Source organism: Varanus komodoensis, unplaced genomic scaffold (assembly GCF_004798865.1).
Source record: "Varanus komodoensis strain SLA01 unplaced genomic scaffold, ASM479886v1 scaffold15, whole genome shotgun sequence".
Taxonomy (NCBI): Eukaryota; Metazoa; Chordata; class Lepidosauria; order Squamata; family Varanidae; genus Varanus; species Varanus komodoensis.
The window spans coordinates 15,358,438-15,383,848 of record NW_025335440.1 but is presented as its reverse complement, the minus strand read 5'-3'; the positions used below and the strand labels follow the sequence as shown (position 1 = coordinate 15,383,848).

The 25,411-nt window shown below is 45.8% G+C and overlaps 1 protein-coding gene across 1 annotated transcript in view; it reads left to right on the top strand.

Moving 5' to 3' along the window:
• ADARB2 (adenosine deaminase RNA specific B2 (inactive)) overlaps positions 1-25,411 on the top strand; it is a 128,385-nt gene that overhangs the window by 82,896 nt on the left and 20,078 nt on the right. Inside the window, exons 7-8 of the mRNA XM_044425010.1 lie at positions 6,534-6,685; positions 20,407-20,575. Of these exons, the coding sequence (XP_044280945.1) occupies positions 6,534-6,685; positions 20,407-20,575 (321 nt within the window). The remainder of the gene's footprint in view (positions 1-6,533; positions 6,686-20,406; positions 20,576-25,411) is intronic.

Here is a 25,411-nt window from a genome sequence, read left to right as displayed (position 1 = left end):
CCGTGCCTCTAGGGATAGAAGTGCAATCACTGTTTCTTAAGCTCCGTATTGATCCATCTCCTGAGCACATTCAGTTATGTTATTATGTTATTTGGATCAATGCTACATTCTTTTGTGAAGGGAATTCTCAGAGCAGCATAAAGCCCTGTTCATAACAACTCCTACGGAAGACTCTTCTCTATTTAGCCAGAAGCTGCTCTGCGCGCGCGCACACACACACACACACACTGTTCGGGAGGGGGCCTTCTGGAATACAGTTGAAAGTATTGCAAAGCTACTTTGCCTTTTTCGAGGCAGTAATGCATGTATGACCTTTCTCATATCCCTTTTTCCGTACATGATGTTGATTGGGTCCCCTGGGCTCAGCTGAAAAAGGGCAGAGGAGGTTTCAAAGGAAGGTTGAACAGACTTCTGCTGCTCCCTGGGAATAAAAGGCAGGACTGCCTGGTCCATGTGCCAGTTGCCCACTGCATTTTCCCCTTCTGCCTGAACAAAATGGATCTGCAGGAGACCCCAGAGAAACCCGGGAAAGTCATTCACACAAGACACGGTGATGGGTGGATCTTGCCGCTACTCAGCCCCACAGGCCGGGTTGGCTTCACGGGGTGAGGCAGCTTTTGGGGGGATGCCCCCAGGTTCAGCAGCATCGTGCCACTGGGGACCCCTTGCTGCAGGGGGGAACCCATGGAGGGCTGTTGCCTTCATGATCTGCTGTGTGCTTCCCCTAAGCATTTATCTAGCTGAGCATACCAAGGTATCATTTTATGTGGGGAAGGGGCTGCCCTAGTCGCATGAGCAGTGCAAGCTCAGAAGACCACGGATGGGGTGGAAGCAACTGCTTCCATTAGAAAAAAAATGCTTCCTCTTTAGTGCATCCTGGCCACAGGGTTAGCTGCGGTGGCCTGACCTTTGGTGGCCAGCCCTTCCCACGTTACGCTTGCCACATAGGTAGAACCCTTGCATGGACAGTCCTTTGTTCAGGTGAGCCTCCTGCCCTCCCCTCCCCCCCCCATCACCCATGGCCACAACCCAAAAACACCACCTGGGCTGGTTCTGTGAGGCTTTCTTTGTTGCATCAGTAAAAAACCTGGGTTCAGATTTAGCACAGCTAAAAACCTGGGTTCAAACAGGACAACGCTTTCAGCAACCCACACTCAGCCCTTGAGTGTAGCTTGTCATGCAGTCAGATCTAGTCCAGCTCTAAAGCAGCTTCCTTGTCCTCTGTGCAGGCTGTTCATTATATTTATTTGTTATTTATTGTTGCGTGGAAAGCCCGCCTTTTGCCCTCTTGCTGCGAGCCCTCGGTGATATATAAGCCTCACTGCCTCTCCATTTTATCCTCACGACAACACAGTGAGGTAGGCTAAGCTGAGTCTGCGACTGACCCAGATCACTCAGGGAGCTTCATGGCTGAGTAGGAACTACAGCCCAGCTTTTCTGAGACCCAGTTCAACATTCTAACCACGGTAGCACACAATTTTAACTATGCTGGTTAAAATGTAAAGCTATAAACCTGACCTCAAAGTCCTTCAACTTGGTTGAAGCCCAACTAGGCTGAAGGCAGCGCTGGCTGATTCTCCATCCACTGAGCTGTGGCGTTGCTCCGCAGGCTTCCCCTTGTGCTTGTCCTCACCTGGCTTGACCATCTCCTGAGCGAGTGGTCCAAGCCACAGCGGTATCTTCCATAGCAAGGCCAGGACTCCACACATCCTTCCTTTAAAAAAGGGAGCCTCCGAGCTGATGGAGTCAGAAGTGAGCCAAATGAAACACGGCGACGAAAGTTAGGTCAGCTCTGTCAGTTGACGTGAGTGACCTCAGCAGCATGCTCAGGCTGCTTCTCGGTGGGACACCTGAGTCTTTGACTGTAGGTTGCAAGGCAAGTCAGGTTTCAGCTCTAGGAGGGAAGGACCTATAGGGGAAAAAATCTATGTTCCATTTTTCCCAGGTAATTAAATTTCGAATTCTCCTGAAGAACCACCTCTGCCCCCCCTTGTTTGCACACCTAGCAACCACCTTTGTTTGCACACCTAGCAACTGTCTCCAGATACTATTAGTGTTATTTTTATTTATTTGTATGTTCACTTGTTTCATGTAATGGATTTTAAACCACCTTTTAGGATAAATTATTCTCCCAAGGCGGTTTAGAATACTTAGTAAAACAATATAATAATGCAATAATACAATTTCGCATAATAACAGGAGGCGATAGCTGTGTTCCCATTTTTGCAGTCTCTCCCCTTCCCAGATGATTTGCCTTTGTCTGGATTCAAAAAGGGTGTGATTGCGTTCCGCTCCCCAGCCCCAGGATCTTCAGGTATCCTATTGTTCTGTAGGTCTGTGTTGGGGTGATAATGCAATTAAAGTAGCAGGGAGATTTCACCGAAGGTGGTAGGGAAATGAGAGCACCGCAGGCTTCCACCCTCTCCTCAGGAGATCCTAGCGGCTCAGCACTCCTGTCAAGACGGGTAATGTGGCTGTAAATTTCACTCGACAGAAAACGCATCACAGCATCAAAAGCTGACAAAACAAGCAAACCATGGAAGAGTGACAGCAAAACCGTTTTAACAGTGTGAAGACTGTGCTGGAAAAGGACGGGGTGCTTCGGCACAGAAACAAGCCAGCAGAAAGCACATGCAAAGAGTTGCTAAGCCTGGTTGGTGATTCTCTGGGAGAGGAACGTATTTTAGCTGCATTCAGAGTTAACGGGAACAACAAGAGCCCTGGGTTAAAACTGATTTAGCAGGGGGTGAGATGTCTGCACCAGCAGACTGCATCCCGCTTCATCAGGCATAAGGTCAGAAGAGCTGTGCAGGATCCAGCAAGTCCAGGGTCCATCCAAGCCACGCAGGAGCCAACTGGCTGCTCACAGGAGGGTCCCTACAAGCAGGATAGGCATGCAGGAGCAGCACCTTCCACCCATGTTCCCCTGCAACTGGTGTGCATAGGCAGACTGCCTCTGATGCTGGACCGGTAAAGCTATGGTTACTTCACGTGTTTGGGTATAACTCTTAATCAGGATCATGTCGGTTTGTTTGGGAGAGACCTTGTAACTGGTGAAAGGCAGAGCAAGTCTTTTTGCAAGAATTAGACAGCTCATTCCATTGCAGCTCATTGCAGCAAGTTCAATTAGACAGCTCATTGCAGCAAGCACACATTCCCAGAAAAATGATTCGTGCCTTGCCTGCTATTCACGCAAAAAACTGTTGTCTGGAAGGGAGAGTGATGGAAGAACGCACTGAGTGAATTAGAAGGATTTCTGGAGGAAAAGCAACCTTATATAACCCAAACCATATTTTCACAAATGCATATTTCTTGTGTGAGAATATAATTGGTTTTATCTTTGATTTCATCATCAATGGTCGGACGCAGTGTGTTGTTTGTTGTATGTGGTTGGGTTTTTTGTTTTTGTTTTTGGTTTTTTGTAAGCTGTCCAGAGACTTTAGTGTTGGACAGCGTATACAAACTTAAAATAAATAAATAATTTCAGAAAAGTACCATATCAGCCCCTGTCGGTGCTGACTCAGCACTGATGGACAATGATGCTGCCTCAGACAGGTTCAGCCTCAGGTATGACACCCCATTAAGGGCAGAAGAAGAGCCATGATGTATCAGGGCAAAGGTCTATTTGATCCAGCATCCATTTCCCAGGCTGCTTGTAGGGATCCCACAAGTAAGACGCGAGTTCAACCATGCCCCTTCAGGGCCCACTGCAGAGGTCTGCTCTGGGGAACCTGATGAGTCCCAAGCATTAAGCACCACTGTTTCCCACAGAATGATGTTGAATAGGAGACACATGCAGAAATTTAAATGGCAATTTGCCAGCTAGAACCGCTGTTATGTGGTTGTCACCTGCAAGGCGCCACTGGCATAGATAAGGTCTCATCAGGGGACACTGTGCTCCATGCTGGAGCCTTTCTTGCTTTCAGATGATCTATGCGGGTAAAGCCAATCTGTATCAGGGTGCTGGAACCAGGCTGGATTTTTTCTTCCTGCAGTGGCAGGATTCCTGATTGCACAGGGAGATCCTTAAACACTGCTGCTTGCACACGGGTAAGGTCCATTCAGACACGTGCTTCTTTATTTGGTTTGTGCCCAGCCTTTCTGCCAAAAATGGCACTTTGGGTGACCATGTTTCGTGAATAAAATGCATGAAAACAATATAGACAAATATAGACACCTTTAAAACAATCAAAGCACAACACAAACAGAGTAAAAGCAGCAGTCCTTGTCTGCCAGCAGAAGGGTAGTGGAGAGGGGACCCAACCTTTGCCAGGGAGCTCCATAACCAGGGACTAGCTCCTTTTGTCTTGCCACCAAAGATACCTCTGAAAGTAGCGGTCTTGAAGGAAGGGTCTCCCCCAAAGATCTCAAGAGCAGAGAAGGCAGTCATTCAGGGGGCTTTGCCCCAAGCCATATAGGGCTCTATAGGTCATCATCAGGACTTCAGACACTGACTGATAGCTAGTGGAGCTGTTGCAAGAGAGCAATACCCTCCCTGCAGCCACATCCAGCCCACGTTGAAGAAATGGGTCTGGGCTGGTGATGCAGCTTGCCGTATCGGTGCAGTGGATTGTGTGAGCCATTAGAAGCAAACAAACCCGGGATGGTGATCTGCTGTGCCGTGGCTTGTGAGGAGTCCAATACACAACCAGTTTCCCACGCAACTAAAGAAATGTTGAGGCCAGATGCCCCTGCATTGGTCCAGGCTCTGAATACAGAATGATTTGCAAATTAGTCCATCATGTAACTAATAGGACTGTTAGAGTCTGCCTGGACATGCAAATAGGGAGTTGCATTCTAATCTGATTATATATGATTCATGTTGTGGCAGTAAACAAATTGTCTGCTGCAACATTCAAATTATTTATTCTCAAGTATGTCTATTGAAATTGTATTGATGTGGCTGAAGCTCTCACCGTTGTATGAGCTGCAAGCCATTTTGTGGAAATTCAGCACAAATCAACATGGCTTGTTTCAAGTAAATGTGTTTATGATCCGCTTGTTGGGAACCAATTTTCCAACCATTTACTTTGCTCAAATCTCACTTAAACTGCAGTTCACTTAAACTGCTGAATGGATTCTAGGATAATTGACTTGATGGACACAAAGACTCAACTTATTATCTAGCCCAAATTACTTAGTAAAAGAAAGTTAAGATAAAAAATGAAGTATTAAAATAGTAAAGATTAACTGATGAAAATCAAAAAGCTGTATGTATTGTAACACTGACTTTATCAGCAAAGTTAAACCTTGAATTTGCATTTTTGTTCCCATTTGCTTGCAGAACAAGTTTAATATTTTTACCTCCAGCCTTAATTTATGACCCTTATTTATTTTAATAAGTATATAGATTGCATTGTGGTGTTATGATAAACCATAGTTTATTGTGCCATAAATAAACCTGGCCCCCCACCCAGTTCATGTACTTCCCACTCCTCTTTCTATCATGGCTATAATGTGATTAAAACATTTCACTTCTGCTTTTGATTAACTGTGGCTTTTTGTATCATCCAAACCCAATAATCTGTGGTTGATCTTAACTATGGTTTCCTTGAAACAAGGTAAGTGTGGGTTATGAAGCTGGTGTGTTTCAACAAACAATATTTAAGATTAACCACAGTTTGTTGAATTTGGATGGTGCAACAAGCTGCAATTATTATTATTTTTTAAACGGAAACAAGGGCGTCCAATGCACTCTTCATGGCCACGTCCCCTGGAGGAATGGAGGGAAGGGATAGCATGCAAAGCCATCATGACCAACTAGAGCTTATTTTGACATCCAAATGCAGCTATTATTACCTTTCCATTCTCCAAATATGGATTAATGGTTCTCCTATAGATGGTATTACTCTTTGAAGATAAACCAGAAGGGAGAATTAATAAATTATACCCGAAGTCCACCCTTTCCTATCAGTGGCTTTTTTACCATTTCTTTTAACCGATCAATAGCAGTACTCTTCCTACGCATCCTCCCTTCTTATCTACAAAAAATGTGACTGCTGCACAAATTATGCTTCTGAGGGTGAAATGGGCTGCAAACAGTCCTTTGATGTGCGGTGTCTTAAAAGGGTGGAAACACATCCAGCTTTTCCTTCTTCATCATTTGGGCTTTTACCATGTACTTCTATGCACAGCTACTCAGTGGGACTTGCTCCCAGGTAACTGGCTATGGGATTGCAGCCTTTAAAACTTTTGGTGGACATAAAAGTGGCAACACTGTGATTTGGTTATTGTTTGCATGGTCTGTTTACTTAAAATATTTCTGGGCTGCCTTTCAGGTTCACCTTAAGAATAATGACTCCTGTTTTGATCATGTATTTTGATTCTAACCTCGTGGTTTGTTTGTTGTATAATGAGTTGAGATGGAGTGCTAAACTCAGTATAACAGTGTGGAGAGATACAAACATCTCCGAGAAGGGGAAAATGATGCTAGGTATGTAGAAGAAAGACTATCAGCTAGCCTGTAGGGAGAATAGAGCTTGTTCCAATCTGGAATGTAAGAAATGACCTGCAACCTTTCTCTGTGATCCTAGCAAACGACGAGAAGACGGTGAGCGATCAATCTTCATGCGGTTAAAAGAGGGAGGATACAAGCTGAAAGAGAACATTCTGTTTCATCTGTACGTAAGCACTTCACCCTGTGGAGATGCACGCCTCAACTCCCCCTACGAAATCACCACTGACTGTAAGAAATGGACTTCCCTACTTTTATTTTACTGCATTTTTTAGTTCTATTATCATTCTGATTTGGTGCTTTTCTGCTCTGTAGGTCACTTATTGAAATCATGCAATGTTTCCCTTTCTCAATGGGTTGGACTAGACAGTGGTTAAGGAATGGGGAGCCAGGCTCAGAAAGACATGCCTCCTCCTCCTCACCATGTTTTTCTCCCTGGAATAAATTCTTCCCTACTTAAGGAGATCAGCACCACTGGCATTAACCACAGCTAAGTTTAACCAGGCTTCCTCTTTGACTAAGATCCAACAGCAAGTTTAAACTAGGTTTGAAATCCTGGATTAAGAAGAACCCTTATTAATGTTAATTAGGGTTGGAACAACCAGAAGTAAGGAGGCATATACTCTAAGGAGGGAGCTCTCTTTTTTTAACCCTTCTGATTTTTTACCCATCTGGGATCTATTGCTATCTATCATCATCACCATTATTGGCATCCAATTAAAATTCTAAAATTGCAGCATTCAGTCAAAAGGCTAAAATAACATAACAGATCAAGAAGGGACATTCACTAATACTAATTGCAAATGTGGATCTTCATGTAACCAAAACAACACCATCTTCCCATAAGAGAGAGTTATCAAGCACGGTTTGAGGAACCCCAAGATTTGTGGAAGTACCCCAACATCTTTACTGAAAATTGTGTCTTAGAAGGAAACCAAAGCCAGCTCAGTGATGACTGTTTTCCACAGCCATAGAATTCTGACTGGAAGGAAAATGGAAAACTACTGAGGGAGGGAGGATAGAATAGGGCAGTGATGGCGAAACTTTAAAAGACCAAGTGCCCAAACTGCAACCCAAAACCCACTTATCGCAAAATGCCAACACTGCAATCAAACCTGAAAACAGATTTGAGTTTAGAAAAAAACAACTCACAGCCAGTCCAAGCAGATATTGGCAGCATACTGACAGGCCATGTGATATCTCGGACAAGTTGCGGCTAATGAGCCACAGCTCGTGACGTACTACTCCTTTCCAAGCATGCGCATGGCCCCTATGTGTGCTGTTATCCGATGCTCGGCTGCCACAGTGATGCTGGGGTGACTTGGCTTGCATGCCAAAATAGAGGGCTCTGCATGCCCACTGTGGAACGTGCGCCATGAGTGCACCACCACTGGCCTAACCCTACCCTGGCGTACACCCCTAACCCTACTATAGGCGTAAAATACAATTGAAAGCGGGCGATTTTGAAAAAGCCTTCCTTGAGTAGCTTTTTTTGCACAGCTCATTGCTTCTGCCCATTCTAAACACAATCCAACCATCAAAATCATGCCAGGACACCTCATTTTTCTAACCCTAACCCGTGATGGAGAACCTTTTAGCGACCAAGTGCCCATACTGCAACCCAACACCCACTTATTTATCACAAAGTCCAACACTGCAATTGAACATGAAAACTTAGGTTTTAGTTTAGAAAAAACAACTCACAGCAGTCCAGGCAAATATATATATCTCCTTGGCAGCACACTGGCTGGTCATGTGATATCTCGGATGAGTCGCGGCTAATGAGTCGTGGGTCGTGACATCATCGCCTGGCGCTGCTACTCCTTTCTGAACATGTCCATGGCCTCTATGTGCGCTGTTGTCCAATGCTCAGTTCGCCACCACTGGAATAGAGTATTCTGGGAAAGGGTATGGGCTTGCTGAAATTCCGAACATGAGCATTCCATACTGCAGCATTTTGTTGGAGAGCCCACATGTTGTGCATTGAACACTTGATAAAATAAGTCAACAAATGCCTGAAAGCATACAAAGGAGGAGCTTGGAAGATTCGCAAAGGGTTTGGAGCGACTCATGCAAATCCCTGTCTCCCAGGCACTCCCATATGAGGAGAGACAATTCTGGCAGCTACTTGGTCCAACTTTAAAGGTACTTTAACTTCAGTCAGAAAACAAGAAAGTCACCAGTGTAACTGAGAAAAGAACAGAGTTATAAGTTACAGTCACTGGGCTCTGCACAGCAATCTGCTAGCTATATTTTGCCCTAATTGCAGTTTCTGAACTGATTTAAATGTGGAGTATTTGCATCTTTTGTCAGTTGTATTATGTATATAATGGTCTATTAGGTTTTAGGAGATGAACTTGGAAGTAGTTTGGAGCAATCCATGTATGCTTCTAGTGCTCACCAGAGAAGACTGACCCAATTAGACAGAATATTTTTGTGGGGAGACTAAGTTGCAGAGGCTTTAGGATATGATTTGTGCTCTGTATTGAAATGGCCCTTGCCCGAGGATGAACTGAGATTCCCCTTCTCTCAGTTCAACCTTACCTCAAAAGCTTGTTCCGGGATTTTAAAATGTAGGGTTTCATTCTTTGATTTGGAAAACTATTTTCTTTGCATTGTGTGTGTGTTTTTAATCCAGCTGTGTTATGTTCCCACATGCCTCTTACAAAACAATACTTTAGATTCATTTGACCTTTAAAACATTCATGGATAAGTTAATTGAAACCTCTACCTTGTCAGCTGAGAACAATTCTTTCTTTTTATGGAATAGTTCAAAAATATTACTAGAACAATTAGAGTACTAATAATATAGCGCACATTGTTCCAATAGCGCATTTAAATGTTTCCACTATGTAAGGCTTCCAGGTGTAAAGGTAGGTAGAGTTCCTACATCTTTGATGATATTATGGGAAAACGCAGATGCAGATGGTATAACCTGGGGCAGTGCTAGGTACTGAAAAAGCCAAAGCTCAAACCCACAGCACAAAAAGTGCACATTTGCATATGTTAATTTACACTGGCTGTAAAGTCTGTGTGTGAGAGTGTCTTTTAAGGACCCCGTTTCCTAATAGGGACACCCCTACTGGTAGAAAGGAATGCTTGGACAAGGGAGCGGAAGGCAGATTTTGGGGGGAAACCTTAGGCAGAAAGAGTCAGGGGAGACAGGCATCAGGAAATGAAGCAAAAGTGGGCGAAGAGTCAGCTAATCCAGAGGGGGGAGCCGGAGCAGTAATCGAGGTCCCTGGACCATTATTTCTGCAAGCACCTGTGAAGCGGAGTGGTGGGGCAGGTGAACTCTCAGAGATTCAGGGCTTATACCAAAAGATGGAAGATCAATGCAACACTCTTGCTCAAGGGGTGTGCGTGTGAACATATATACACCTGCATGGGTGTGTGCTATATAGAAGGATGTGGGTATCCAGAAAATTTTGGCCATAATTTGCATCCATTTTGTGAGGACCTCTAACGAAGTCTGATCACCTTCTTCTCATTGAAAAACAAAACAGAACAAAAGGTAGCCCTTGCTCTCCAGTTTGTTTTTCCCTTCCCTCTTTCCCTTTCTTTGTCTATTTCTTAATAATGCCATTGGCACCTAGAGCAAGTTTTTCAAGTGCTGTTCTTGCAAAGTGCAAAGTAAGGTACTTTGCAGAGCAACTCTTCTGCAAACTCATTAAAATGAGACATGCAAAGCCTGAGTGAAGGAGGGAGCACTGTAATAAGCAACACTCCTTTACTAGTTTAATTAAGCTACTCTTCACTAAACCTGGATTACTGGGCCAGTTTCTGTCAACAGTTTTGCAAGCCAGCCTCACAGTTCAGAGGTCAGCAAGAGAAGCAAGTGAATCCTAGAGTAAAGTTTCCAAAGCATTTTTTTCAAATATGTCATTGTGCAATAGGAAAGTAAATCGAGGGGGTTGAACCCCAGACAGGTGAGTTCTCCAGCCGTCTGTGGAGCCTTCTGGTGCTCCCCAGAGACTCTCCACTGATCCAAAATTGCTGCAGACAATCCTCCTAGTGGCAGCCAGTGGGACAAAATTCATTCCCATTCCAATATTTCTCTCCCCTTGAGTTTATCTGTTATGCTGACTGGGGATGAAGGGGTGGGGGGGGGGGCTATAGATCATAGGATCTTAGAATAGTAGAGTTGGAAGGGGCCAACTCTACTAGGTCCAACCCCCTCATCAGGTCCAACCCCCTGCTGTTTCAGGACGCCAAATTACACCATCCCACTCAGATGGCTGCCCAGTTTCTTTTTGAATGTCTCTAGTGTGGGAGAGCCCACCCACACTCTAGGCAGCTGGTTCCACTGTTGTATTGCTCTGACAGTGAGGAAGCTTTTCTTGATATTTAGTCTAACGATGGTGGTGATGATGATGAAGAAGAACCTTGCATTCCAATCCTTTTTTTATATCGCAGAATTTAAACAAACACAAAAGTTGGAGAAGTTGTTCCAAGGAGAAAACTGCATTCCTTGACAATCTTCAAGAGATTATTAATGATGGGTTGAAAATTCAGCCCCGGTGTCCTCTTTTTCCCCTCTCGTCTCCCAGTCCATCTCTCTTCTCTAGCTTGCAATCTTGCCTACCCCAGGCAGACTGGCAAAGAGACAGGCAAATCAAGTCTGTCCTGAGGCTGTCTCTCTTCTCTTCGCCCCGGGCTGTTTTTCTATCCTTTGCTAACATGTTGTATTGCCTTGTGCCATTGACTTCCTGATAGCCCGGCTCCTTTTTCATCCTGCAGGCCCCTCAGGTCTGAAACACACCATTGCACCTCCTCTACATGGGGTCTTCCTCCTGCGTGTCTATTAACCTACAGCTGTGCCAGAGCTGTGATGTAGAAACATTCTGCAGCATTTCCCTCTCGACAGGATCCTGGTGCAAATGCACGACTGGGTTGCTGGGTTTCTCGGTCATCTAAGGCTGAGGGACAGGGTCACGTTCCTCATCCCCCAAAGGGATCCAGAAGGCGGGGACTCAGAGTCCGTGTGGCATAAGGGCTGGAGGGTCCGACTGGGACCTGGGATCCGAGTGCCTCTTCCACTCAGTCTTGCAGCTCCCTGGGTGGGTTTCGGCCAGGCCCCGACCTTCAGCCTAACCTACCTCACAGGGTTGTCATGAAGATAAAGGCGGAAGACTGCACAAGCAGCTTTGGGTTCCTTGCAGGAAAAAAGGAGGGATATAAATACGAGGCAGAAATAAATAAGAGATGCTCCTGGTCCATGCCAACAATGTGCTGCCCCCCCCCCCCCCGCCTCCCCAGAGATTATTCTAATCTTTATTAAACCAGTAGGAGATTCCATATTGCCTAGGTAAAACATATGCCACCATTGCACCGGAAACACCCAAGTGGGCCCATGGCCATAACTCAGTCCTGACCATGAGTGATGAGAGAAATGCTGTGAATAATTATTCATAGCATATGAGAAACAGTTATAATACAGCTGTCTTGCAGGAGGCCTTTGTCTTTCTCAGCATTCATTTCTGAAGACCCAATCGGAAGCAGCAGCCAGAACTGTGAAGCTTTCTTGGGTACGGCTGCTTCTCCTCCCCCTCCCCGTCCCCGTCAGGTGTCCCTGCTTTGCCCTGCAGGCCCTATGGCATTTTCAAAACGGTGGCACTGAAGTGCTAATTTTAGACAAGCAGTGCAATTAGTAATTAAAAATAATACTCTTGGAACCTCCAAGCTGCACTTGCTTTGATTGGTATCTCCTAGCAAGCCACCTGTGCAGAATCTGATTAATTTGTGTGATTTCTACTTCAGACATTCTGATATAATTCAAATCCAGAAAAGAGATAGGATTTTATCACTAAAGAGACAAACCAATTTTGCAGCTAGGAGAAGGGGGGCAGCTCCTGAAAATATCAGCTTTGATTCTTTCAGCCTTCAGGTATAATTAGGATGTGAACAGCAGCTTTTCTCTTTTTCGTTGAGGGTGGGAGAGAAAAAATGGGATTAAGGCTCGTGAGAGCTAACCATTTCCCAACTTGCTTTTGTAAAATCACAGTTTAGAAACTTGGAGTGCTTTGGATAACAGAGGTTGCAGGAAGGTGCTTAAGACAGCAATCCTAGGCCATTCATGGCCCTGCGGCCTTTGGCTGAATTTCAAAAGCGATTTGCAAGCGATCATTTCAGGCTGCTGGTGGGAGTGATCTGTCTCTTCCTGGCAGCCTTCTTGGCAGGGGAAGCAGGATTGAGGAAGAAAGAGCTAATGAACAAAAAGGAGGTGGGAAGAAAAGAGAGCAAGAGGAGGTGTGGCCTTGTGGGCTCTAGCCCCACCCACATTGGCCTTCAGCCCCTCCCACCCTGAGAGAAGGGCCCCGGCCCAATGATAGAATAGAAGTTTTGCCTGGGAAAGGTCCAAAATCTGATCCACAGCAACCCAGGCAGGGATGGAAAGTTCCATCCTAAAACCTGCGAGCCTCTACCAGTCAGTGTCTGGAAATACTGGGCTACATGGGCTGCTGGACCGATTCAGCATAAACTGGTTTACTGCCTTCCGGTGTGGTGCAGGGTTTGTCCCACTGACACTGCTGAGGACAGATTCAACGGCCAGTCTGATAAGTTGGTGAGGGTCCTTTGGCTCAGGCAACAAAACATCCTGGGTTGAACTTGTAGCCTGAAAGACCTGGATTATCAGGTTGGAGATGACTGTTCTGTGGGTGGGGCCATTGTGGACTCCACGGATGTGAAGCCTGTGGTTCGTGGGCACATTTCCAGTGGGGAACTGGCTGCTTCCGCTGACAGAATGTGTTCTGCATTGCGGTGGCTACGCCAGGAGCAAATGGCTGCCTCTCCCTGCCATAGGAGGAAGGAGCATCTGGTGGTCTTGGAGGCAGGCCCATCACAGGTGGTGAGATGCCATTCCCTGGCAGCACATAGGAAGAAGGTCGGGGGAGGTATCATCCAAACAGGCTCAAATGGGAGTGTAATGATTCCTGGGGAAAGCCAGGTTCAAGCCCCCACCAGCCATAAGACCACTGGGTGACTTTGACTCACACCCTAACCTACCTCAAAGGGCTGTTGTGAGGATAACATGAAGAGAAGGAGGAGGAGGACCACATAAGCTATCTTGGGCTCCTTGCAAGAGGAGAAATGTGGAATGTAAATGCTATAATAAATATTTATTTTTATTTATTTATTTATTTATTTTTCTATTTATATCCTGCCTTTTCCTACAAAGGGCTCAAGGCAGCTTACATCATTCTCCTTCTCCATCTTATCCCCACAACAACAACCCTGTGAGGTAGGTTGGGCTGAGAGTCTGTGACTGGCCCAAAGTCACCCAGTTGGCTCCATGGCTGAGCGGGGACTAGAACCCGGATCGCCTGAGTCCCAGTCCCACGCTCTTAACCACTACACCACACTAGCTCTAAATATATACTTGCCTAAAACCCAGTTCATTAAAAGCATGAGTTGGACTTGAAGGCATTTCTACCCCAGAAAAGTTCCTACTAGGAACTCTTCTTTAAGGCAGGGGAATGTGATCCCAAGAGCTTCAAAAATGGAATTAGACCCCTGGACTCTGCTTTAAGGCATCCTGAGATTATTTTTAGGGAGCAGTGGGTTGTTTTGATTTTCATTTTGCTACAACAGGCCAACAAAGATGCCCCTCTTGAATTAACTCCGTTTAATGTAGAAGTATTAAAAAGCCTCAGAATAAACATATGTGCCTAACTTGAAGCCCTACCTATTAAAATTTGCCATCACCAATTAATCAGCCAAAGGTTTCATCGAAATCCTGTTATAGATCACAACCTTATTATATATGCATTTGTCTTCCAAAGGATTAGGGGATTTTCTCACTGTCTGCCATTGCTTTTAGTTTCAGCTCTTTATAAAGTACAGTGATGAACTGCAAGGCCAGTCTAGAAATGGCACAGAATGAAAGCCCCTCCACACCATCCGTACTCCTGCGTGGGGGTGGTTGGGAGTAGATCCACTGAAGCAGAGAAATGGAAAATGAACTTCATGTGAATTTCAGACAAGGGCTTTTGCTCATGCAATTCTGTGTAATCACCATTCATTTCCAGAATGCATTTTTAAGGTGAGGGAGTGGTCATGTTTTAATTTGCTTTTTTACTAAAAATCCATTATCTGTCATAACAAAAAGGCCAAGTAGTTGCAGATCATTGCAAAAATAATTGAACTTAACATGCCTTGCAGATTGATTATTATTGCTATTATCTAAAAGGGGTAGAGAGGACTTATCTCTATATATTCCGAATACAAAGCTGATACTAATAATTCTGCACTTCCTTTCTTCTTCTTCTTTTTCTCTGATGCACTGAACAGTGATTTACACATCTAATGTCTAGTCAGGCACACATCATAAACCCACTCCAAATGATTTTTAAATTGGCCCTCTCTAATGCTGGGGTCGGGTTGACATCTTGTTCCAGCTGAAGTAGCATCTTCAACTGCCTTCTTTCGACGGCGCCCTCCTTCCCCCTCCTTCCCCCTCCCCCATGCAATTAGTGAAGATCATCAAGGAGGAGAATAAGTGATGCAAATATCAGAAAGACTCACACAGTCACTGAGGTTTGGATCAGAGTGACAGTAGATGAGATGACTTTACTGGAAGACAAAGAAATGCTTTCTTGGAGATGCAGCAGGGAAACAAGAGTCATAGAAACGAGAGCTCCGTTTAATCAGGCCTGCTGGCCAGTGCTGGTCCAAAGCTTCTAAATCAGGGGTCTCAAACTCAACTGACCTGGGGGCCGCTGGAAGTAGAGCCTGGGTGAGGCTGGGCCGCATCAAGTATTCCACCACCGCGGTGGTGGTGGGCTGCTCATCCCACGACCGGCCCGGGCAACGCCGGTGCTTTGAAGGCCACAGGGCCTCTCCCCCGTGCCCCACCTGTCCCGGCAATTGGCCCGAGGGCCGCGAGTTTGAGACCCCTGTTCTAAATAAAATGCATGGAATTAATATCAATTCAGCAGCCATGCAAATGTATGAAATGGCATCAGTTAGTTCTTCGGTATGGGTTGGATCCAGACTAGTGATTCTTAATCTGCATGGTGGTTGCTCCTGTAACTTGAACAAGGAGCATTCAGAGCAGCACTGGGTCTGCTCCAATTATTTCTCTTCTAGATCCAGTTGTTGATCCAAACAATATGAATCTCCCACATAATGTGGACGAGTCCAGAAAGCATGAACTGCCAAAGGTCTTCCTTTGCAGTTCAGGGGTACGTGGGAATATGAGCAACCTTATCTGGCTTCAGGACTCTGTGGCTCTCGGAATCGTAGCCTGAATCCAGATTTACACTAGATCAGTTGCACTCCCAGTAGAGGACTGACCTGGCTCCTTCTTTCCATGGAGGCTCTTCTGGCTCCCTGAAAATCCACTGGGGTGCAGAGCCTTCTTCAGCCAAAGGGCCATATTTCATTTTGGTCTCTCGCCTTGAGGCCAGATTGCAGCGGTATGTAGTACGGAGGACAAATGCGGTGAGCTGCCTACCCACCCACACCACCCCAAAATCCCTGGATATTCTAGCTTAAAGCCTTTAGTGCTAGTAATTTAGCACGAGTCCAAGGAGAGGCATTTCAAACTGTTAGAATGGGTGAAAGGCTGCACAAAAGCCAAGGAACCAACAAAAGCTTGGTGACTGGGTGACAGGAGATGGGCCAGTAGAAGGCCCTTGGCCCTCTAACAAATTCTGGAGGGCTAGATAGGAATCTCTGTAGGGCCAGAGTCCTGCATCCCTGTGCTATACAGAGAGGAGGATGAGGATGAATTGCAATCCATTGATATCTCACCTTTCTTCCTCTCACAATGAACCCAGAACAGCCAGCAAGGTTTTCCTTCTCTTTCCTTTTGTCCTTCGAGCCAGCAACTGGCCCAAAGTCACTCAGCTGGCTTTATGGCTGGGTGGGGACTCAAACCCAGATCGCCTGAGTCCCAGTCCCAGTCTTTGCTACAGGAAAAGAAAGAATGGTCTCAAAGGGATTGGATTAAAGGCAGGTGGCAGATGGAACAAATGCTGTTCATGTGTCTCCACAAAGGCCCTGGGGAGAAACCCCTAAAACAACTTCCTTTTGACCTTCCATTCTCGTGCATTCACAGTGTTGGCTTCTGATCTGATTTGGTTCAGTCTCACAGACGTGAAGCATTGGCCGGTTTTAGGAGTCATTCACACAAGATTCCTCTTGTTGTTGTTCTCTTCATTTCTACACCGCCCACTAGCCAAAGCTCTCTAGGCAGCTCTTAAGTTTACAGCATTACAGAATGCAAAATACAGATAAAATGCAGGATAAAGTTCCAATATATATTTTTAAGAGCTAAAACAATTACCACACAAAATACTGGAAGTGCTAAAACACAACTGGCATAAATGCCCCATCATATGCTATTAAATACCATCAAATATATGACATTGGCATTTTCAAGAAACAATTTGCTGATGGCCACCACTGCTCAGGGATCCCCATCCTGTCCCTGTTGAGACGCCTGTACAGGTGCATTTCTTGTTTCCAGTATCCTTCCACCCTTTTTAGATGAAAGGACTGTGGACATGCTTGGGTACCTGCATGTTTAATCCAAAAATCCCTTCCAATGCGCAGTGGCCTGAGTGTGCAAGACCTGTGCATGAAGATAAATCATTTCTGCGCTCGCGAATGGAGAATGTTCCAGTGGCTGGAACAGTTTAGCTTTCAAGCAGCGCTCCAGAAAGTAATGTTGGAGCAACTGAAGGTAGTGCTTGGCTCATTTGCTCAAGCAGCTCCTTGATGCAGAACCTTTCCTGAAGTCTTGTAATCTACTTCTGGGGAACACACTGTGTCCCGTGTTGGGCGTGTTCATGCATGGGGAACCCGGCATGCCGTAAAGCAGTGTTGTTCAGCCTTAGCCTCCCAGGACCCATCTGCCCACCTAAGGTCTCACTCCAGCCCTTCAGGGTTCCCCAGGCAGCTACAGACGCTTCCTGCTGCTCCGGCTCCAGCCCCTCTCCGCTGCCTGCCAGTTCTTGGATGGATCCCTGTTTTTGCATAGGTTTGTCCTCCATCCTAAAGGGTCGAAATTCCTCTCCTAAGGCTTGCTTACTGGCAATAAGAGCTATCATCTACAATGTTCTCCTGTTTTTTGGATGTTTGGCTCTGGACCATTTGCCTTCAGCCCCGTCCCCCACCAGAATGAGGCTCCCACGAGCTGCTGCAGTTTGGCCGCCGAGCTGAAGGGGGCTCAGTGCCGCTGCCTTTGGGAACGTTGCCTTGAGGCGGGCTGTTGGACCTGATGGCTTTCACATCTTTTTCATCTCCAGCTGTTTTTTCTCTAAGGGAATGAATATAAAAGTCGTATATTTCCAGATCTGCCTAGAGTAGGAGTGAAGTTTGCAGAGAGCCTGACAAGAGTGGGCTCCTATTTGTGTCTGAATCCGTTTGCATTTGGTAATTATGTCTGTCAATGCACCTTGCTCAGGCTTTGATCCTTGTCAGCTAACATTTACTTAGCATAATCAAAGTCATGTAAATTGCAGGATATTCATTCCTGTCCCGGAATTGCTGATATTTTCAGGTAGTGCCTTCCCTCTGCCTGCAGGCACACGCATCTCCTTGCCACCACTTCTGCTTTTCAAGCTTTGAAATCCAGGCGTGAATGCGAAGCCTTGGTGGCAATTTGAGGACTTCAGCTCCGAAAATCAAAAAGTAGGCCAGTCAGGGGTTACGGGAGGAGATGGAAGGACTGAAGGCATGGAACAAAGGGGGAATTAGGCAGGGTAATGGAACATCTGAAACTTGAGCAGATAACCCTTATTCCTGGGAAGCGCACACAGACCTTGCTGTTCTGATCCTCCTTGTTCAGAACTTTGCAAAATGGCATCCTGTTGGCTGAAGGAGCACAGCCAGTTCAGGCAATTACAGGAAATGCGTCCCATGTAAAAGGATGCTCTTCCCCAGCACACATTCCACACACCGAGCAGTGATGGACCAAGAGCAGATGAAGGAAGGAGGCCAACGCCTAGGTGAGCAAACCTATTCCCCGAAGTACAAGACTGCTCATCTCCAAGGGTTTATTCCCAGCTGAGCATCTATCAAAGTACAGCATGAAGCAGAGGTCTTGCTCAAAGGCAACCAGCGTGAACCCTGCCATGCCAACAGATTTTAGCTTCCAGTAACTAAATCTTTGGGGAGGCGATTCAAGCGTTTTGGATTTGGAAAACACTGCAAAAGTAGGCAACAACCAAACAATCAGTGTTCAGAAGAAAATGTTGAAGGGAGGGGACTTAGCCAGTTGGGGAACCCCAGAGGGTAGACAGGGCCCCTAGTAGGATGGATTTGGTTCCTGGACCTGAGGTTTTGCACCCCTGGCCTATGGAATCCAGAAAAATGCTGTGTTCAGGAGATAGTACAATGTAAGATCAAGCAAATGAGCAAACCAGGCATTTTCCCTCTGTAAAATGGAGATACAGGCACTCCAGCATGCAATGCCCTCGCACAAACAAACAATATAAAAGCACAGAACCCATTTGGCACATCAAGCATGCTTTCTGTGTGAACCTTAAATGACAAATAACAACTGCTTGACATAAATCCCAGGAGGAGATGAACAAGAGCTGATGGTGCTGATGGTGCACCTCTGCAGACATCTGCCCTTCTGTTACCATTTATTTTTTCCATCACCCCTTTTCTGCGATCAACAATGCATTGGCACCAGCCAGAGTCAGTCAGTTTTCTCCGTTCTCACTAATGGGACCAAGAAAATACACCCTAATGGAATCAGGGAGGAAATGCAACTGCTGCTCTTTGCCTGGAGTCTTGAGCTGCCCCTGGGCTTGCAACTCTTCTGTCTTCTGCTCACTGAACCAGGGACTTGCTGTATGCAAACATGTGGTCTTCTTCCGAGCAATGTCCTGTCTTCATGAGCAGCTTCTGCAGTGAGGGCTTCATGCACAGAGAGAGCAACGCAGCCACACCGGTGGCCCTGCACTTGAGGCGGCACCATTCCTCAGCCCCACCTGTGACATTTGCACCTGCATTATGGACCCCTGCAGAACAAAAGACTGGAAACGTACCAGATGAGAAAGCGATGCTTTTATTTTCTTAATGCAACTCCACATGTTATGTTTGGGAGAGTTGTTTGTAGCCATGTGAAGCGTGCTAGCTACAGCATGGATCACCATCCTCTAGTCTGGTCTTGTGCGATGTTTATGCAAATTAACTTCAGTTCGGTGACTCTTGCTCATCAGCAAATGAGATTGCATTTACTGCAGAGCATGAGATTAGAGTCCTGCGGCACCTCTGTAGCTCAGAAGTCCCCGGACTTGAATGGGACTGACTCCCAGGCAAGTATGCAATGGATGACTGCGTTAAATCTGACAACTTGGAATAATATGTGCGGGCTTTGCACAAGCCTGCCTGCATTCCCAGGCAGGTAGTAACTCACACTTTGCCTTAGGACGAGGGTGTTGAAGTTCTCTTGGCAGCCAAATTGCAGAGGTGCATCGGAATGAAAGCGAAAGGAATGGGGCCAAAATACCAGAAGTTCTGCCATATGGTAGCGTACAGCTCTTACTGCCAGTAACTGAGCCTCAGGCAAGAACGTTCAATCTCTAAGAAAGGGGGAAATTGTGCAAAAGCTGGAAAACTGCTACACGATCAGCGGTTGGAAAGGGGGGGTGTCCAAGAAAAGGGGGCACTGCCCTTGGACAGTCCTGTAGTACTGGCTATGTTTTACTTCAGTTGTGAGTTATTAGTCTTAATTAATATTATTATTGTTTGGGGTATTATATGATATTTTATACTGTTGTATTCATTGAATTTTGTTTGAAAGCCGTCCAGAGACACATAGTGATTGGACAAGTTAGAAGTATCCCAAATAAATAAATTGGGATCTCAGAGGGGATCCTTTGCTCTGTGCCTGCAGCTTCTAGCCCTGCCTTAGGAAATAAATGTGCAGCCTTTGATCTGAGGTCTTTTCAACGTCACTTAATTGTTGTGTTCTTTTCTTTTCGACACAGTGAACAGCATTAAGCACATAGTAAGAAAGTACCGCGGGCATCTTCGAGCAAAGATCGAATCTGGAGAAGGAACCATCCCAGCTCGATGTCCCAGTGCCGTACAGACGTGGGATGGTGTGTTACTGGGGGAGCAACTGGTCACAATGTCTTGCACAGACAAAATTGCCAGGTAATGTAAGAGTGGAATTGTAACACAGATGGCAGCAAACATGGGGAAAATGTAACTGATACGATAAATGGTCATGTTTTCCAGTGGGGAAATAAATTAAGTTGGAAGGAAATGATTGAGTTGCCATAGAATCGTCTCCTTTTAATGTTGTTCTAGAATACACGTGTGCCTGTATGCTCATTTGATAGACCTGTGATTCTACAACAAATGTATATACTGTATACAAGGTGATAAGAGCATTATTATTATTATTACTATAAAATAATCACATTCAGTACCACAGCAGAACAACCTGCCTTTTTTTTCCTCCTCACTCTTCCCTGAGCAATTCTGCCCCCACAAATCTGAACCAACTGGTTCATACAGCTTACACTTGCACAGAAGAGGGGTTCTGCTTGCAGAAGGACCTTCTGCCCAGTTTTGGAAGCTTCCCCCATCCCCAACATCCTGCCGATTCCCTTCCATAAGTGATGGGTTGCACCGATTAGGATCCACTGCACACACAAAGGAAATGTATAGCTTCCCAAAAGGAAGGGAAGCTCTGGTTTCCTTTTGGAGGACCCCGCTGAGCATTTTCTGCTTGTTTTGGGTTGCCCCAGAAGTTCCAAATTGCCATTTGTGCAATGGAATTGGCAGAGCATGAGAGATTTGCAGTGGGTGTTGGTGCCCTACTGGATTCTGCCCCATAATGCACCCCATTAAGAAGTCTCTTTACTGTCTGTGTAGTATTTCCAAGAGTCTGAGGGCTGCCATGGGAAGGGTGAACAGAGAGGGCCATCTTCCTCAGGGCAGTTCATCTAGCATTAATCTAGATTCAATCCCATGGATGTAAAATAAAGATAATGCATTAGGAAAGACAAAGATTTTTTTCTGATAGTTTCTGTATCATTGTGACAAAACAGTTATATTTTGGTCTTCCTTTCACACAGATGAAACTTGGAAGTCGATAATGTTGTACAGTCACAGTGGCTATTTTGCCTGGTTGATCTAATAGCAATGATAGGAGGGTCCAGTGACCATACATCAAAATAATGTGGATAGGAAAAACTCATAACCTGGTCACACCACCTCCTAGAAGGGATGCTTCTAGATGCTGTGGTGGAACAGGAGGAACCTTTTCTGGCTGCATCTTTGTGAGGCATGGGACATGTAGCCTCCATCTTGGTGGCAGTCAGTGGTGCCTACCCAGTTCTGCTGAGCCTGGATTTGGAGACGGTCAGTCCAGCAGCACTCTGGAGTGGATGACCAAGTAGAAAACAAAATGGCCCATCAAAGAACACAAACGCTGAATCAGAAAACAAGTGTGGTGGCCATGTCTTTCAGGAACCCGGACAGATCACAGGGAACAAAAAAACTTGGCCCCACCAAGTGCCAGTTCTAGCCAAGCTCTAGTTCTCGAACCTGAGCCTAGGAGGGTTAGTCTCTGTTGACGTACCTGTGTTGGAGAGTGGACACTGGGGAGAGGAGGCCCTTGGTGTGGAAGGGGCAGCCCCCAAAGACTAACTCAGGGAGAACCTCTCTCTGGAGGACCCAGAGGGGCTCCTGGTGATCAAGATTATGATCAGTGTTGGTGCCCAGTTCCTCCACAGCTTTTACTGATGACCAGGCTGGCTTCTCCCCTCTGTACCAAAAGTTCTAGATGATATTGAAGTCAGGATCATGATACTTTTTTAATTCCTGCATCACAGACATTTATTACAGGGGACTTAGGAACAGGCGTAGGAGAGAAGTCCTGAGGCAGCCCTACTTTGAAATCCGTATTTCGACATCCCATTCCGATTTCAGTGTGGGAAGTTTTGCCTACTTGCCCCCATCTGGTGATGCTCTTCATGGAAACACTGGTCACATTCCTGCGGAGGTGCAGTTCCTTCCCTAAGGAAGAGGTCCCTATCCCATGATCTCCTTGTGGGTTTTCTACGTCATGGGGCCACCTTTGTCATAAGAGATGGACTCAGATTCCAGGAAGACATTCTGCCATAGTAATAACTATGAAAATGCTTGAGGTTTGGGGTGAAGACAGTTCCATACACAGGCCAAACTAAACAAACTGAGAGCATATTTCAGATGACCTTAGAATTCCCAAATGATATCATGACCACATGAAAAATGTTCTACCTTAAAAGAAAGCAAAGACTGAATGCCAAAGACTCAGAATATAAAGATGGTGACCTTCAAAAATATGTCACATTTGTTGGTGCACTGGCTTGTTTTGCTTTGTTTTGGATGCATGTGCTCAGATGATGTGATGTTTGTCTGATTGAGATGTTGACAAAACTGTCCTTTGACTCCGTTGGTTTAGAGAAACTTCTACGTGGAGAACATGGGTCTCAGTGGCTTTTAAGCAATCTGATTTGCGTGTCTTAGAAAGGGAAGGAGGACCAGAGTAATTTTCTGACATATTGGAAAGAGTTACTAGAGCTGGGCACAATTAATAATTTATCCAACAGCTGCTACTATATTTCCTTGCTCACAAGGTATTTGTAAGCCAAAATGCAACTTCATCAATTTGGTTATTAGTCAAAGCATTCAGCAACTTTTTTGCATGTAGAAGTTTCATCACTAGTACATTGTTCTGTTAGAGTTCAATGCTACATTCTGTAACAAGTTCTGGCATTCTTTGCAGCCAGAGTTGTGGAATTCCTGCTGTCAAAGAGACCCTGCTCCTAAAAATGGTATCGGATACCTCATGTGGCTGGCTCCAGCTTCAAGGAGATCCTTGGGAAAGCCCTTGGACATTGGTAGCTGAGGGCAACCCCAAGCTGGCAATTTACATTTTCTGATGTAGTGACACTCCAGGGCACTGGGAGGAATTTAAAATGGCAGCTCACAAACTCAGCCTCCTGGTGCAGGGGCCAATCCTGCCGAGGTGCTGGAACCCAGCCACTCTGGGGGAGGCTGGGTGCTGATGCTGGCCTTGGTATTACATTATATAGAGGCTAACTAGAAGTGAAAAAGCTTAGCTCTTTCTGCTAAATTGTGGACACATGGAATCATACATTGGAAGAGGCCTCAAAGATATAAGAAGTAGGGATCTGCTCCTCTACTCCAGTTCTCAAGTCAAGCCTCAAGCCATTACTTTCAAGTCCACATTGAGTCTCAAGTCATTGCCAGAAATGTTCGGCTTGAGTCTCAAGGCTCCCTCTTTCCCTGTCCCCTTGCCACTCCTTCCCACCGCCGCCTCATGCTGAAAGGTGAGCTGAAGCCTGCCCTTCCCTTCCCTTCCCCTGCCACAACCCCCTCTCCCTATCCTGCCCCCATCCACTTGAAACTCCCTCCCTCCTACCACCTCCACTGTTCCTGTGCCCCCTTCCCGCCCTTCACACACCCCTTCCAGCAAGGCGCCCCCGGATAGCCTGCTGCACAAGGGATGCGGGTGGCAAGCCCTGGAGCAACCTGGTTGAGTCGAGTCTCTTGCCTGTCGCTCCTGAGCCAGACGTGGGAGCAGATCACTCAGGCTGAGCCCCCAGCACTGATACAAGGCATAAGACCCATCAAGATTCTATTCTCAGAGCAGGTTCCTGAGTAGCTACACATTCTTTGTGGATGTGCGTTCCTGTGTCTTCTCTGCCAACCGGTTAGTGTGTTGGCGCCAGATATCGGGCTACCCTGACCCGTCTGCTGGAGATCTCCCTTTTCTTACTGGGAACCTGAAATCCTTTATGCTAGCCCTAAAAAGCGTTCTCAGCACTAGAAGCTGCTCATAAGAGAAAAGTTACACATTTAAAAATTCACAGGGTTTTCTGTGCTGGGCTGTTGGGATCACATCAGTTGGCTGCGGAAGGCTCGTTCCTGGAAACTGTAGCTTTGAAAAACAAGCCACTTGAAAAGCTTCGTATTAATGGAAGTGGAAATCAATTAACACAGCGAGCTCCCCAACCAGACGATCTGTGCACATGATGCAAGTCAATTTGCAATCGTCTCTTTCTTATTTAACCCCTTTCTGCATCAATCAGAATTTGGCCTCGGTCTTTCACTACCAGATACAAAAAGATGTGCCACCCGCTGCTAAAATACAGATCAAACCCTAATGCAGTAGTTCCAGTTTCAAAACCAATAATAGCCGAGTTGTCATATAACTAGAAAAGCAGCAGGTGTTCTGGAGTGTACACACTAGCATGAATAACAATCCTTATTGCGTGAAAATATAGAAGGAAGCTTTAATAATTGTCTGCAGGAGCCTTCAGCACTGTGAATGGCAAAGTCTTCTGGGTATGCACACGGCACTCACTCAGGTTGACCTCAGCCAGCCAGGTTCTGTTCCCATGCCATCCTGGCTGGTTGTAGGAGATCTTTGCAATTCAATGGGTGGAGTTACACTTCAGTTCTTGGCTCTAACATTGCAAGGCATAAACCAGCAGAGAACACTTCTTTCTGGAGGCATAAAACAATCAGAATTCCTTTGCTGCATTCTGAAGAACCTCCATGCTTTCCTGAGTTAAGCTGACTTGCTTTCAGATGTGAGACACTGACCTTTGGCTCTTCTGTGGTGCATTCAGAACAGGTGAATAGCTATGCTGTGGCATGAAAGGTTGGAAATAGTTCTAATTCAAAGGATAGCCCCTAAGAATCATAGAGTTCGGAGGTACTCTGGAGATCATCTAGCCTGATCCCTACTCAGTGCAGATGTCGTTCAGATTAAGATGCATCTGCTTTGAGTGGATTAGTGAGGGCCTACTTCTGTCTCCTATCCTACATGTCATACCAGGTTGAACCATTGGTCTTGTCAACAGTCTCCAAGGAGGTCATGTTCTGGGACTGAAGGACAAGATCCAATATTTTCAGAAATACCTTTCTTAATTGATCAACTCTCCAAGGTCTTGGGCAAAGGTCCTTTCT